The 14168-nt window shown below is 40.0% G+C and overlaps 2 protein-coding genes across 2 annotated transcripts; both read left to right on the top strand.

Moving 5' to 3' along the window:
• Positions 1 to 532: 532 nt before the first annotated feature.
• On the top strand, positions 533 to 2261 carry LOC139912651 (E3 ubiquitin-protein ligase TRIM39-like). The gene is made up of 3 exons (XM_071900502.2): positions 533 to 641; positions 1536 to 1562; positions 1714 to 2261. Exons 1-3 carry the CDS (start codon positions 533 to 535, stop codon positions 2259 to 2261), a joined length of 684 nt encoding a protein of 227 aa, XP_071756603.2.
• Positions 2262 to 3670: 1409 nt separating this feature from the next.
• mpdu1b (mannose-P-dolichol utilization defect 1b) lies at positions 3671 to 12421 on the top strand. The gene is made up of 7 exons (XM_071900504.2): positions 3671 to 3799; positions 5154 to 5219; positions 5341 to 5473; positions 6738 to 6823; positions 8338 to 8456; positions 9007 to 9117; positions 9820 to 12421. Exons 1-7 carry the CDS (start codon positions 3673 to 3675, stop codon positions 9946 to 9948), a joined length of 771 nt encoding a protein of 256 aa, XP_071756605.1. The 5' UTR covers positions 3671 to 3672; the 3' UTR covers positions 9949 to 12421.
• Positions 12422 to 14168: the final 1747 nt, after the last annotated feature.

Genomic DNA, 14168 nt, shown 5'->3' with positions numbered 1-14168 from the left:
AAAAAAACACAAATTCTGTCTATTATTTCTGTTTATTCATGTTTAAGCCCAAGACTAAAAGTGTGTGTGTGTGTGTGTGTGTGTGTGTGTGCGTGTGTGTGTGTGTGTGTGTGTGTGTGTGTGTGTGTGTGTGTTAACAAGGCTAATGGTCTATCCGATGAGGAGCTGAGGAACCTGCTGTGTCCCAAAGGAGTGAAGGGGTCGAGGTTGACTGCGCTTCTCCCACTGCTGGAGTTTGTGGCTTGGTCGCTGCTCTCACACGATACTGAGGTGTGTGTGTGTGTGTGTGTGTGTGTGTGTGTGTGAACACATGCATGAATGTGCACAAACATACTGAAACAGCACTGGTAATATTTTTGGGTTTAAGCTGCAGATAGATTATATTTTGTGCTACTCAATATCTTCAAATTTGACCATTTTCATGCCAAAAAATTGCCCAGATTTGTATTTTTGTGAGGGTGGAAAACATTCTGAAACATTCTTTTAGTGTTAAGACAGGTTATGTCTTCTTTTGTGCCAGCAGCGGATAATAATGTTTTATGAATGTGAACTACAGGAGGCAATATCCATGCTGTGGCTGCCAGCCAAACAGAAGGCCTGGAGGACTGGGACCGGAAGCCCCAAATACATCCCCAATTCAGGTGAGTCAGCTGTTGCTTTTGCTTTTAAAAGTCATTGAAACAGATTTTTCAAACCTCTGAAATACCTTTCCAGGATAAAAATGGGAGTCATTTGGGTAAGTTCATGCTTTCTGTGTGGCTAGGCGCACAGGAACACCATATGAACACAGACGTGTCATCAGCGTATCGTGGCATTGGTGTCTCTCATACTCCTCATGATGGCTGCAACCTGAAAACTCCAGTACTTTAAAGACAAAATTCAGCTTTCCACATCCCCAGCAAGAAGAAAAACCCACCAGAATCGACCGGCAGTTCCCCTTCGTCTTCTTTCAACCAATCCTGGACAGAGGCGCGATTAGGTAACGGTGTTGCTGTCCGCATTGTTTCAGATATCATAGCTGGTTCATGCCTCACACAGAAGCACACATGACAGAGTGCGCACAGTCAAAATGACGTAATAGCGACCAAAGTGACATTTGGGAGTAAAATTTGACACAATGTGGACGTTGTCGCAGTTACAGTACATTAGCGTGCCTCCGTCCAGGATTGGCTGAACCAGCAGGAACTTGAACCACTGGCCGATTCTGGTGGGGTTTTTTTGGTTGGGGATGTGGAGAGCTGAATGAGATGAAACTTAAATGATCCCTGTGAGGAAACTGGGTTGTTGCAGTAGTAGATAATAGGATACAGCAAAGAAAAAAGCAAATGGAGGGTATTAAACATAACATCACTGATAATTTCAACATATCAAGAACATATTAAGTGGAATGCAATGAATGAATGAAAAGTATAAAAAACATGAATGACAGTGTTGTGAGGATATGTGCAAAATAATAAGAGTAGAACATACTGGGACAAAGAAAATGTTTGATATAAATAAATGATAATATGATTTAAAATGCTATTGCCTTTCAGTATGGCAGTGGATTCACAGTGCATCAGGTAAGTTTCTTTTTCATAATTTCATCTTTCAGAACTTATTTTGAAATTACTACTGCTACTATTACTGCTACTACTGCTACTGCTAGTACTACTGCTACTGCTACTATTACTGCTACTACTACTAGTACTTAATATTCTACTTGAACCCCAGTCTCTGTGCAGTTGGATCCCAGTACCAGTCATCCCTGGCTGGTCGTCTCTGCTAACCGGCTGCAGGTCCAGGAGGCAGCAGGGCTCCAGCACTCCAGCACTATCAGAAACACCGCCCAGCATTTCGACGGGTGGCCCTGCGTTCTGGGTGACACCGTCATCACCGAAGGGAGACACTACTGGGAGGTGGAGGTGTCCCAAAATGGTTGCTGGAGGATGGGCGTCATGTCACTATCTGCTCCCAAGAAACAAAAGCCCCCCATGTCGCCCAGCACAGGATACTGGGTCCTGTGGCAGGGCTCCAGCCTGTGGGCCTGTACCAATAAACCCACCGAGCTGCCGGGGGCGGTCGTGCCTCGGCTAGTCGGGGTGTATGTGGACGTTGGCGAGGGTCAAGTGTCCTTTTATGATGTTGACAACAGGGTTCACATTTATACTTTCTCTGATACCTTCCAAGACAGTCTGGTTCCAGTGTTTGGCTGCCTTGATGGAGACACCGTGCTTAAAATCATACCATCAGAGATGTCAGTCACTGCTGCTGATGCATGAATGTATGAATGTGGCCCTGTAGCTCAATGGGTAGAAATGGCACTGACATAGTCGGAGCTAGGGGTTCGATTTTCACTGGGATCGCCCATGCTGAAAATGGATGCACTCCTACTATACTCCAAGGCTCTGTTGGATGAAAGTGTCCACCACGTAGCATATGAGTAGAGTTAAGATGTGTTGAATTTGAATTACCTCACTCACTTCATCAAACTGATCATTAAATATAATGGATCCACCTTCAGTTTGGCTATCAATTTGGAGGGCCTCTTGCATTATTGTATCACTGTTCTTCCATTATTGCACTTGTTACTTTCTGCAGTATTTAATTTTACATTAAATAAACACCTTTCAAACAGTATTTAGGCTATTTTTTTTACTTTTTTATCCAGGGAAAATTGACGGTGCTCCATGTTCTTTTCCAGCAACATCCTGCTTCACATTCATACAGTTCCAGACATTCACAATGAGCTGGAGCAGTGGGGGGTTCAGCGTGTTGCTCCAGGGCACCACAACAACAGTTATGTAAGGAGGGGAGGGTGTTACTCATTCACTTTCCCCAGCCACACAGGGGGTTTGAACCAGCAACCTTTCAGTCACAAACCTCTTCTGATGGCTCTTAATAACTGATGAAATTGTGTACAGATTAATTAGCTGGCTAGTCACGTGGTACCGTTATTCAGCAATTGGTTTTCCCCATGTCACCTGTCCAACTTCATTCTATTGTTGATTCCAGCCAATCTCTATCAAGCTTATTATATTCTACAGGATGAAGCAAGACTCCTTTATGAGATTGCTATCATCAATGATTGTGAATGCCTCTGTCTTGCAAAATATTTTTTTTTACAAAATGTATTACTCTTGCACCATGAATTATCTGATCGATTGAATGAGTGGAACCATATGGAACCCAGATATTTTGAAATCTGGGTACTACAATAACAATTTCTTATGTACTTATTTTAGTTTCTTTTCCTTTTCTTTTTTTACATATCCGTTTTTCAAACTTTCCTTTTTTCAGTTTTGTGCAGTTTTTTCCTTCTTGAAATTTAGGTATTGATGCTTGATTTACATTTGAAGCTCATGACTTGTTTATCTTATTAGGCTACTTTAAAAAAAAAAAAAAAAAAAAAAAAAAAAAAAGATGATATTATGGTCAATCAGCCTGACATAAATGATGTACAGGCATAAATGAAATGTGACAATAAATAAAAAGTATTAATAAAAAAAAAACAACAACAACAATAGAACGTGATACAGGATCCCTTGGTAAAGGGTACTACAAATGAATAGCCAAAACACTCTCTATCTGTTCTAGCCTATCTTGACGTCCGGACCCTTTGTCGTAACAAGCGGGTCGGTGGGAACTTTTTATTTGTTACACACAAACTCAACGTCACAGCCCATCTCCACAATGGCGGCTGAAACAGTTTTGGAAAAAGGCTCCTCTTTTATGGATCCACTTAAAGGGGTTTTGCTGGCTTATTTCATGCCAGAATCGTGTTACGACGAATTTTTTCTCAATTTCAACTTTCTGGATGGTAAGTGACCCACTTTTTATTGGCGTAAAGAGTCAGCTCGCTGGCTGGACGGACAGTGACTTTAGAGCTCTTGTCTGAGTGTATGCCGCAGATAAAACCTTATGTAAATAAATCTTATGTAGACTTCAAAAGCCCGATACGAGCCGTTATCTCTTGTGCTGAAATGTCACGCCAAACGCCATGCAAAATGTGGCAGTTTTATTTTACCTTGCTTATCGGCAAACGTGCATAGCTGGAAGAATATACAGTAGCTTCGACAGTCTTCTTCTACGCAAACACCGTGGTGGGTGTGGGGGGAATGGATAACTTTAGAGCTGCTAAACGTGTATGCAAATAAGCAAACTTAAAAGTAATGAAGTATGACTGGACTGGCTGTGCTTGACTGTTGGTCTCTATTAACGAACGCCAGAGGGCTGAGTGTGAAATGTAGTTGTCATAACTGTTGGCTAACAGATTAGCTAGCTTTAGCTTTATCTGCAAAAGGGACACTGAGGGTTAAGAGTGAGCAGTCGTAATAAATGTATAATGGCAGTTAACAGGCACGCGCACACAATACATTCATGTCCACCATTAGTTGTATGTGGTAGATAAGCTGTAGCTGTTTTCCATACAACTAAATATAGAAAACTGTTTTGAATGAATGAGGGTTGTTGTGACAGCCTGGGAGGGCGGGGCTAGACACAGGGCACTATCTGATTGGCTAACCCATTCATTGACTACAATGCATTGAATAGTCAAAGGTTCCAATAGTAAGATGAACTGATGCCTCTCCACTTTAAGAATGGTAAAATAAGTAGCATTAGAGACGATGTTGACCTTTTTTATTAAATATAAAATATGTTCTTCGTTCACCTCTGATATGATGGAGGTCCTTCCCTGACCATTTAACATAAGATGAACTTTATTGTCCCAAGGGGAAATTTGCATGGGACATTAAGTGCTGCTGCCGAGGACAAACAAACACATCACATGAAAACACTTAAATAGTGAAAAAGCTACAGTAGGTTAGAAAAAGAAATAAAATAATACCAATAATAAAAAAACATTGTTAGCCTGCCTTAAAGAGCTGCTAACCCTAAAATAATTTAATTAGTTTGGGTTTCAGTGGAGAGTGTTAGTGTTCCATTTTAGTGTCTAAATGCTGTTTCAGAGGTGATAAGAAGAATACAATTCTTCGGGAAGCACTGAACACAAAAATCTCTAATCCCAATTAAATTGGAAAAATGTAAACATAATGAATATCAGCACAAAATAACAGCTATCAGTTTCTAACTAATAATAATTCTAACTTTGTATAGCCTTGATATAATCCATGACATCTGATTAATTAATGATTGCTTGCATCTGCCCGCAGTGCCATGTCTGAAGATCGTGCTGAGCAAAGGCCTGGGGATCGGCATCATCCTGGGATCTGTGATGGGTAAATACCTCACATCCTCTTCTGTCTTTATCTATTTGCTGGAACTGATGCCGTGAATTTGTGTGTGATTATTGAAATTGAATTCCATGGCTTGTATCTGTACTTCATTGTTCTTTGACAGTGAAGCTACCTCAGATCTTGAAGCTGATGGGAGCTAAGAATGCCGAGGGGCTGAGCTTCAACTCTGTGCTGCTGGAGCTGTTCGCCATTACAGGAACTATGGCCTACAGTATAGCCAACAACTTCCCCTTCAGGTTGGGACATACACTTCTCAATCAGATACAGAGGATGTAAAAAGTATTCAACCGCTTTGATTTTTGCATACTTCCTTGTGCTACAAAATTGGTTCAAAATACATTTATTTTTTGAGTTTTGATTGCAAACTTTTGCGTAGATTTTAGACCAAAGTGGATTGGAAATCCAAGAAACTAAAATGTGAAAGTACAAAGTTCCAGTAATAATCCAATAAAAATCGTTTGCAAACGTATTCCATTTTTTCCGAATTAGAGAAGAGAAAGTGGACTTCGCGCATTGTGTCTTCTATAATTTTACTATTCAAGTAAGTGCAGAAACTGCACCGAAAACAACTTAGAAAAATTTGCCCTAATTTTGAAAAGGCAATGAATTCAAAATATTCACCTACATATATTATTCATTCTTCATCTTTAGGTAGTAATAAGACATGGTGAATATATTTCCTTTTCAAAAATGCTATATTTTTACCTTTGTTAAGCGCAAATTATACTTGCACGTCATGCACGTGGCTTACATGCACCTCTCCAAAAATGTAACTACACGTAGGGCAACACACGACCACAAGAACGGTGGCTGTACCGCTTCGTATTTCCTCCTACCTGTATCCGGTTGCTGACAATGGAGCAGATAGAAGAGAGACGAGCTGAGGAGAGCTGCTAATATATTGATTTGTAGTACACTTCATCCTCAAATTATAAAAGACTACCAGATGCCACTGAATTCATGGTGAGAAATATCCCAGAACACGAGCTTCAGATAATGTAAACACTACTACTTCTTCTGTTATTACTTCCGTGTTAAGAAAGCACACTACTGCCGTCTAGTGTTTCAGTGGTGTACTGCACAATCACAGATGCAGAACCATAAATGCTTGGACCGCCGGAGGCACCTATGCCGTTGCTCTGGCGGCAGTTCAACAGAGAAGTCTAGGCTTTATCCCAGGGATTTAATGGGATTTTAGGGTGTAGTTTGGAACACAGTGTGGAATAGCAGCGTCACTTATGGAGTTAATGCATTTGATTCCAGTTCCCTTCTCTCCATCACTATATGTAAAACTACAGAGTGTGAACTTTCTCGTCTCTAATTTTATGATTGAAGTCAATGAAAAAACTGGATACGATACGATAGAACGTTGTCAGATTTCTCTGAAATTTGTAATGCATCATAGCAGCTCCGTTTTAAAAAAAGGACAGGATAGAATGGGGACAGGATAGAATTATTACTGTGTCAAAATGTTTACTAACGGTTTGTGTTCTGCCTCAGTGCGTGGGGCGAGGCTTTGTTCCTCATGTTGCAGACAGTGACCATTGGCTTCCTCATCCAGCACTATGGAGGGAGAACTGGCCGAGGTAAGCCTTTGTTCACACTCAGCCCAATAACATCAGTAAAATGGTGTTTGGAGTGGTGCTCTCATCTGTCCACTGACCTGTGAGCAGCCTGTTGCATTATATTTTACTGCTTGGGACAAATGTGATATCCTACCATCTCAGAGGATAAGCTCATCTTTTTATTCACTTATCAATTTCGCATCAGTATCCAGGGCCCTCATTTATCAACGGTACGTACGTACATATATGTGCGTAAGCCATGCGTACGACCATTTCCAAGCAAAGAGTCGGATGAATTAATTTGTACTTATGCTTGAGAATGTATGTAAATTTAAGCACAGCTGGAGTTTTGATAGCAGAGTCTTTTTCAACTGTCAGTCCCTCAGAATCAAAGAGTGAGGGCTTCTTTCTAGAGCCGCCATTTTGTACCGACGTTCAATCATACAGGGACGCAGTCACGCAGACTCATAGGACAACAGTTTTTAGTCTTCATTTTAAAGTTTATTTTAGTGGAGAAACTGGCCTAATACGTCATTGTACCAATGAATGTGACACCCTGGTATGAAGTTTTTTCTGTGTGAACTGTGCTACACCTCGCTCAGACCTCTACTAAAGGTAAAGAAGGTGGAACATTTTCTGAAACATAGTGTGTGTATAAATATAGTACTTGATTATTTCAGCCAGTCGTACTACAGAACAGCAATTACATTGGCTGAAAATAACAGTTGGCACTTCATTAATTTGGAGCAGTGAATATCAGGTATTTCAGGGAGGTTCCCTCTTCAGTTTGAATAAACCCTGAGGGAGTTTTCACACCTAGTTGGTTCAGAGCAGGTAGTTCAATCTCTGGAGTGGTTTCCTCCTTAGTTGGGTTATCAGTCAGACCAACCAAGTTTCAAAACCAACCCTGGAGCTTTGTTTGGAGAGAGAAGGTGATCCCATCCAACTACAGGAAGCACTGTGCATTAATGTGTGGGTTTACCACCAGAGTCTATTATCTCAGAAAGGTATTGAATAGAAAATGAAAATGTTAACAGTTGTTTAAAGCTACATGAAGTAAGGTTTTCCCTGCCCCATAGCACAATAAAACATAATATATCTGTGAGGGCTGATAGGGTTGTTGATCAATACCAATGACTAATTCTAGCTTTGAAAACTCACTTTCTACTCTGTTTTGGAACATAAACTCCCCATCCATTGGAGTTTCAAGACACTCCCAACCTCTCACCCCTCCCACCCTTCACCCCACACCCCCAGCAATTTAAACTGCTGGACGATGGTACAACAGGTACAATTCCCACAGACAATTTGATGATGCCGATGCTCCGTGTTGGTTTTCCTGGAAGAAAGTCCTTTTCCTGCACCAACTTTCTGACCAATGACCGAAATGAATGAAATGCTGAGAAAACATAACCAAATCAGTGCCCCAATTCTATAAAGGAACACCTCGTCCCCTGATATGGACCAAAGCAAACAAACTATAGGTCTGAAAATGTTCTTGGATAACCTTTGACCCTTTGTGTCTCCTCTCTCAGGTCTTCTTCTCATGTTTATGTATTTTGGCCTGCTGGCCGTCATGCTGTCTCCCGTCACTCCCATGTCAGTGGTCACCACCATGCAGGCCTCCAATATGCCAGCCATCATCATCGGCAGGGTAGGTTGGTTTTAACTCGCTCGATATGCCAGTTAGAGCTATTCCCAGGTAGGGCCGATATTGTTGTTTTTCTTAAAAATGGGATCCAGTCCAGTCAGTGTGGTCCACCTCTGATATGATTCAGTTTGATTACATATTTATTGTAGAATTGATCACACTGGTTGTCTGTGGGAAGCCCTACACTTGAGATGATTCTAATAAGACGTTTTGATCACATTCCACAGAAGTACACATTTTATTCATTTACACTGCCAATACAATAGCCAATTCAGTTTTCATAGCCAAATTGTAATATCACCATATCCTCAGAAATAAATAATAGTTTCACACACATACTAATGTTCACAATACTCTGTGCTCTTGGTGGACACTTTTGTCCGAACCACTTAGGGGTATTAAACATGACACAACAGATCATTTCAACACTAGTGGCAGACTACCCGTTGAGCTACACAGGACTTGTGCAACAGAATTACACATTCTATTTTAGGTGGAAATTAACAAACACACACGCATTCTAAAAGACTAACTGTGTGTTTGGTTGTCTCAGCTGATCCAGGCAGCCACTAACTTCCATAACGGACACACCGGTCAGCTGTCTGCTGTTTCTGTCTTCCTGCTGTTTGCAGGATCCCTTGCTCGCATCTTCACCTCAGTACAGGTAGGAGGGAATTTGTGTGTGTGTGTGTGTGGGTGTGTGTGGTTCACCTCTGATACGATGCAGTTTTTAATTGATTACATATGTATTGTAGAATTGATCAATACTACACTGGTTGTCAATGGGATGTCTTCTTCCTCTTCCTCCCTAAAACAAAGTCCAACCAGACTTAGTAGATATGTTTCAAATCTGTCCTTCTACTAGGGCACCAAAAAGCCAGATGGTGGTGCTATAACAAGCTTTACTTTTTGGCCAATAACTCCTGAACCGTAAAGTCAAGAATCATTTTTTGCTTTGCTCAAGATGAATCCATTGCACATATGGATTTTCATTTCTGTCATGCTAGTTTTTCCACCATTTTGAATTTTACACAAAAAGTATTTTCCATTATTTCTCCTGCAAAGTCGATCCAACCTCAGTAAAATTTTGCATACAGCATGAATGGACTTCCTAGATTTCTAGACCTAGAATATTGAAAATCCAAACAGTTTGGCCGTGGTGCACAAATGAAGTTGAGGGCAAAGATGCTCAAAAAAGAAGTGAGGCATAATTCCTAAATGCTTGATGCTAGAACAACCCAACTTCAGATATATAGTATATTTGGGATGTGTGACAGACCACATTTGGTTATGCTCCATAGCGCCACCTTCAGGCCACCATGCAATACCAACTATTTTTAAAAGAAATCATTGTCATCCTCTACAGGAAACTGGAGACTCCCTGATGGCCCTCACCTATGTCATATCTTCATCCTGTAATGGCATCATCGCTCTCCAGGTCCTCTACTACTGGAACAGCTCCCCAGAACAGCAGAAGAAAAAGAAGAGCGAGTAGTCAGAGGACGGTGGCAAAAAAAAATTATTGGTCAACATTTTTTTTCAAAATCCACTGTTGGGCAGTAGCGAGTCAGCAAGGTCTCTTCAAAACTTGAAAGAACAAATTTATACATAAAACGCAACAACACACCCAGATACAGACACTCACTTGACTTTGAAGCAAAGATCTGAAGTCAATATGCCAAGCAGATCTGGATCTATTAATGCTTGACATATCACCTTGGTTTCAATATGGGTTCAGTCCTGGAATAAGTCCCCTTAGGAATATTTGGCTTTATGAATGATATTTAGCGTAGTTTTGAAGTGGTGCTTTAGCTCAGGAAAGGGCAGGTTGTGGGTTCGGACTCCCATTGTTGCTTCAATCGACTGTGCAATATACTGTTTTAGCATTCCGCTTCATCTAATTTCCATCCATTACAGTAAGGCTTTGTACATACTGGCATGTTTAAAAGTTTGGAAGAGGGTTGTGACTCTTTCTATTGATTCCCCCACATCCAGGGCCTGTGATGGTGTTTAAGCATAAAATCACCTGGGAGCAAGTTGTGGAACTGGTTTGAAAATTAAGGTTTTAGCTTTGGACGCATAAAAAGAGTAGTTGGCAAACAGTTATTTTTATCATGTCATGTAGACTCTTGCACATTTTACACGATCAATTCCAAACTTGCTTAGCAGCTGGATTCATTCTATTTCAGTTAACTATGAAATTACCATGTGATTTTTTTTGAAACGTGAAATTTTAAACTGTCAGCGTTGAAAGAAAAGACCCATATTGGATGGCAATTCTCAGGTCATACCTCATCGACAACAATGCTCTGTGGTTATATTGTCGTTGGTGGCATTGTGAAGATTCATATTATGAATGTTTCATGGATTTCACATTTTGAAGAGGTGTACAACACACTGCAAAGTTCCACTAACTACAACGTTTCTGCAAAAAACCTGGGGAAGTTGCAAGTGTATGTGTCATTCTGTTTGGAAATTGTTGTCGGCTTGTCTATGTTTAGGTTAACATTTTACATGTGGATGGGAAGTAGCAGAACATGACCAAATGGAACAAACTTATTTAAAAGAGCTAGGTGTCATCATCAGCATCAATATAACATTGTACAATTATTTGTGATACCTTCGTATAATTACCATAAACAAATGAGACAATGGTGGAGACAATTGGTAGCCTCAATCTCATGTTAGTGGTATCAGTGCCAGAGTTTCTCGAAATGTAAGGAATAGTTTCACATCAAGATTCAGTCATTAATCACTCACCCCCATGGCAAGTTGTGATTTTTCCATTGGCCTTTCTCTACTTCCACCGTCTGCCATTACCAGAAACTCTGAAACTTCAGCTCCGTTTTCTCTGGCAGAACAGCGCCCTCTTCCTTTTTTGTGCCCTAAAGCAGTCCAGCAGATTTCCCTCCAAACCCATCCCAGTGACTCACAATGTAAAATGCAGTGCGATAGAGGATGCCAATCTTCTCAGCGATGGCTTCGTTTGTTTACAGTAATTATACTAGCGTCTCCAAATGAATGTGATCATGTTTTATTGAGCTTAAAATGATACACAGAGCACTTTTAAAGATGACTGATGTCTGATTGAGGACCACACAGAAGCAACCCATTGCTCCAGTTATCCGAGTTATCCTTGGAGTTCAGTCATCTAGAGTGAGAACTCGTCGTACAAAGTGTCCAAAAAAATGGGATTCGATCCCACGCCTCCATTCCAGAGACCAGAAACCATGGCACCATAGACCACTCGTCCATTCTGACAACTAGTGTGCTCAGGGAAAACAAGAAAAAATATCTTCTATTATCCCTAGGATTGCACTTTTCAGATAACCCTATAGAAGATTACCACAAAGTGAATTAGCTTCAAGGATTAAGCAACTCTGATTTTGTAGTGTTAAAATCACAAAAACAGACTGCCTCTAGAAACGTCTGTTTGTGAAAGCTTTGTATGTAATATCAGAGAACTGATATTGAATGAATCACATGGCTATATTTTCCAAAACACGTTTGCACCTTCTAGCCTTTTTTGTGTTTCTTAATGAGTGAAAAGCTGGAATTTTCTTTTTAAAATGATTACACATACTGTAATGATGAAGTCATAATATGAAACATGCAGAAATTGTCTCCCGCTGTGAGATATTAAAGAGGAAGCAAAGGTGTTAAGAGCACTTGGTCTTGTTGAGATACAGTTTGCACGTCTGTATTGCATGGGAGCGCTATGGTTCATATAGCACTCTAACAGATTATGGGATCATATCACCTCATAAACCAGGGTTGGGCTCAATTCACTTAGAAGTGTTTTCCTACATGAGAAAAATTTTGAAGCATTTCTTTTATCCAATCAATCAGGAAATAGATGAAAAGGTCAGTCATAATTTGCAGTGTCATATATTTTGGAATTGATTGAATTAAGAGTGACTTGATTTTTCAATTAAAAAAGGGGTTGAAATAAAAGTGTTTTGCTGGTACATGGAAACAAATAGTGGGAGTGTTTCTTTATCAACACTGAAGTGATCAGTGATGTAGAGAATAAAAAGGGTAAATCCTGATGCTTTTTTCTCGTAAAGAACCTATCTTCTTATAACTTACATCAGTTAGATACTACTTTCTATGATGTGTGTAGCTATTGATATGATTCATATAGATTTTTGTCAGCTTAAAAGAGTAGGTAAAGTGAGTTTAGGTGGGTTTACCCTCCACTACATCCCTGAGTGTGATTCATACTGAATCCATCTAGATGGAGACAAACTTTCACCAACTTCACCTTTAAAAAAAACCTGTTGTGTCTCTCCCAAAGCAAACATGGTTTTCTTCACTTACCCAAATGCTTAAACTTACCAGAAACTAGAATTTCATTATACGTTTAAAAAAAAATAACAATGTAGAGACATTTTGACAAGTTCCTTCAATTTGTTTTCTTTCATCATTTCTCTTGCAGCAAAACTAGTTTTGTTTTTACTTTTCTCTCAGAGCTGTCATCTGCTTTTCCTTCTGTTCTCATGCCCTTTTTACCATAACGTTATTTTTCACGACGTCTGTCTATCAAACGGCCCTTTTCTTTTGTCTCTTTTCTTTTCATTCCTTCCTCCCTCTTTTCCTGAATAGATCCGTCCCCTTCCCCCCTTCTCTTCCTCTCTCTCCCTCCCTCTCTCCATTCGTGACAGTAGGTACTCGACCAAACCCCCCCCCCATCCTTTCCAGTCCCACAGCAACCAAAATGAGCCACTGCAGCTTGAAAATTGTACTTTGTTTTATTTGTTCCAACTACAAATGTGATTCCATTGGTTTAAAAGAAATCCCAGGTTGAAAGCACTCTCTATTTTCCAGAGTAATTTGATAAATCCCTAAAATAAGATTTTACTTGCTGTTTTTTCCCTTTATTTTGTAGTAGACTAACTTGCCTTTGAGGCATTGTAACTACCCACCTTAACCCAGTTTACCACCTTTTAGGCAGAGAAATCTTTCTGCCTAAGTATAATTTCATAGTTTACATAAAAGTTTTCATAAATTGCATCAAAATTATGTAAATTGTTTTAGGATTGTGCCATTTGGTGGGAAATACGTAGGAATAAATGCTTTTCTTAAAGTATAAATGAATTTTGTCTAGAATGGTGGTTGTTTGCCTTATGATGATCACTGCCTGAAGGTCATAGTTTACCCACCTTTTAATTAATTTTTTTCACAAAATAAAGTAGATAACCTTGCCGTTTCTGTAGGTGATGCACTGATGTTGATGTTGATTACCAGGAACAACATTGTGAAGTTTACCCATCTTTTGATTTACCACCACATTACTGATTGTAAAGTTGCCTCCTTAGCTCCTAGGCTACTATCCCCCAACAGCAAGGGACTCCCATCTCACCTAAACCACGTCCTCTTCAGAAAGGTGGAAGGGATGACAGACAGTGAGAGGGGATTAAAAGACAGAGGAGGAGTTAAAATACAAAGAACATGGGTGATTAGAGAAAAAAGTGTACAGTGGCCCTGCAGTTGTCACCAATCTCCTATTAACCCAGTATGGCTCCATCATGGAGGTCCACTTGACAATTGTCTGGTAGTTAAAGTCTAAATCTATAACAACCTGGGTAGAAAAAGAGCTAGCTGAAAAAGCTTCTTGTGGTGTGGCTGTAGATCCATTCAGTAACGTTCTAAGTAAAAGTGATAGATTTGTTTCCAAATGTAGGTTACTATGACACAGTAAACTGTTAGAAAAGA

The sequence above is a fragment of the Centroberyx gerrardi genome, chromosome 23 (genome assembly GCF_048128805.1).
Source record: "Centroberyx gerrardi isolate f3 chromosome 23, fCenGer3.hap1.cur.20231027, whole genome shotgun sequence".
In the NCBI taxonomy this organism is placed as follows: domain Eukaryota; kingdom Metazoa; phylum Chordata; class Actinopteri; order Beryciformes; family Berycidae; genus Centroberyx; species Centroberyx gerrardi.
This window is presented reverse-complemented; position numbering and strand designations above follow the sequence as displayed.

Coding starts and splice junctions, on each gene's coding strand:
- mpdu1b (XM_071900504.2), top strand. CDS start 3,673: ATGGCGGCTGAAACAGTTTTGGAAAAAGGCTCCTCTTTTATGGATCCA. Junction 5,220..5,340: donor CATCCTGGGATCTGTGATGG/GTAAATACCTCA, acceptor GTTCTTTGACAG/TGAAGCTACCTCAGATCTTG. Junction 6,824..8,337: donor TGGAGGGAGAACTGGCCGAG/GTAAGCCTTTGT, acceptor CTCCTCTCTCAG/GTCTTCTTCTCATGTTTATG.
- LOC139912651 (XM_071900502.2), top strand. CDS start 533: ATGTTTTATGAATGTGAACTACAGGAGGCAATATCCATGCTGTGGCTG. Junction 642..1,535: donor CAAATACATCCCCAATTCAG/GTGAGTCAGCTG, acceptor ATTGCCTTTCAG/TATGGCAGTGGATTCACAGT. Junction 1,563..1,713: donor GTGGATTCACAGTGCATCAG/GTAAGTTTCTTT, acceptor CTTGAACCCCAG/TCTCTGTGCAGTTGGATCCC.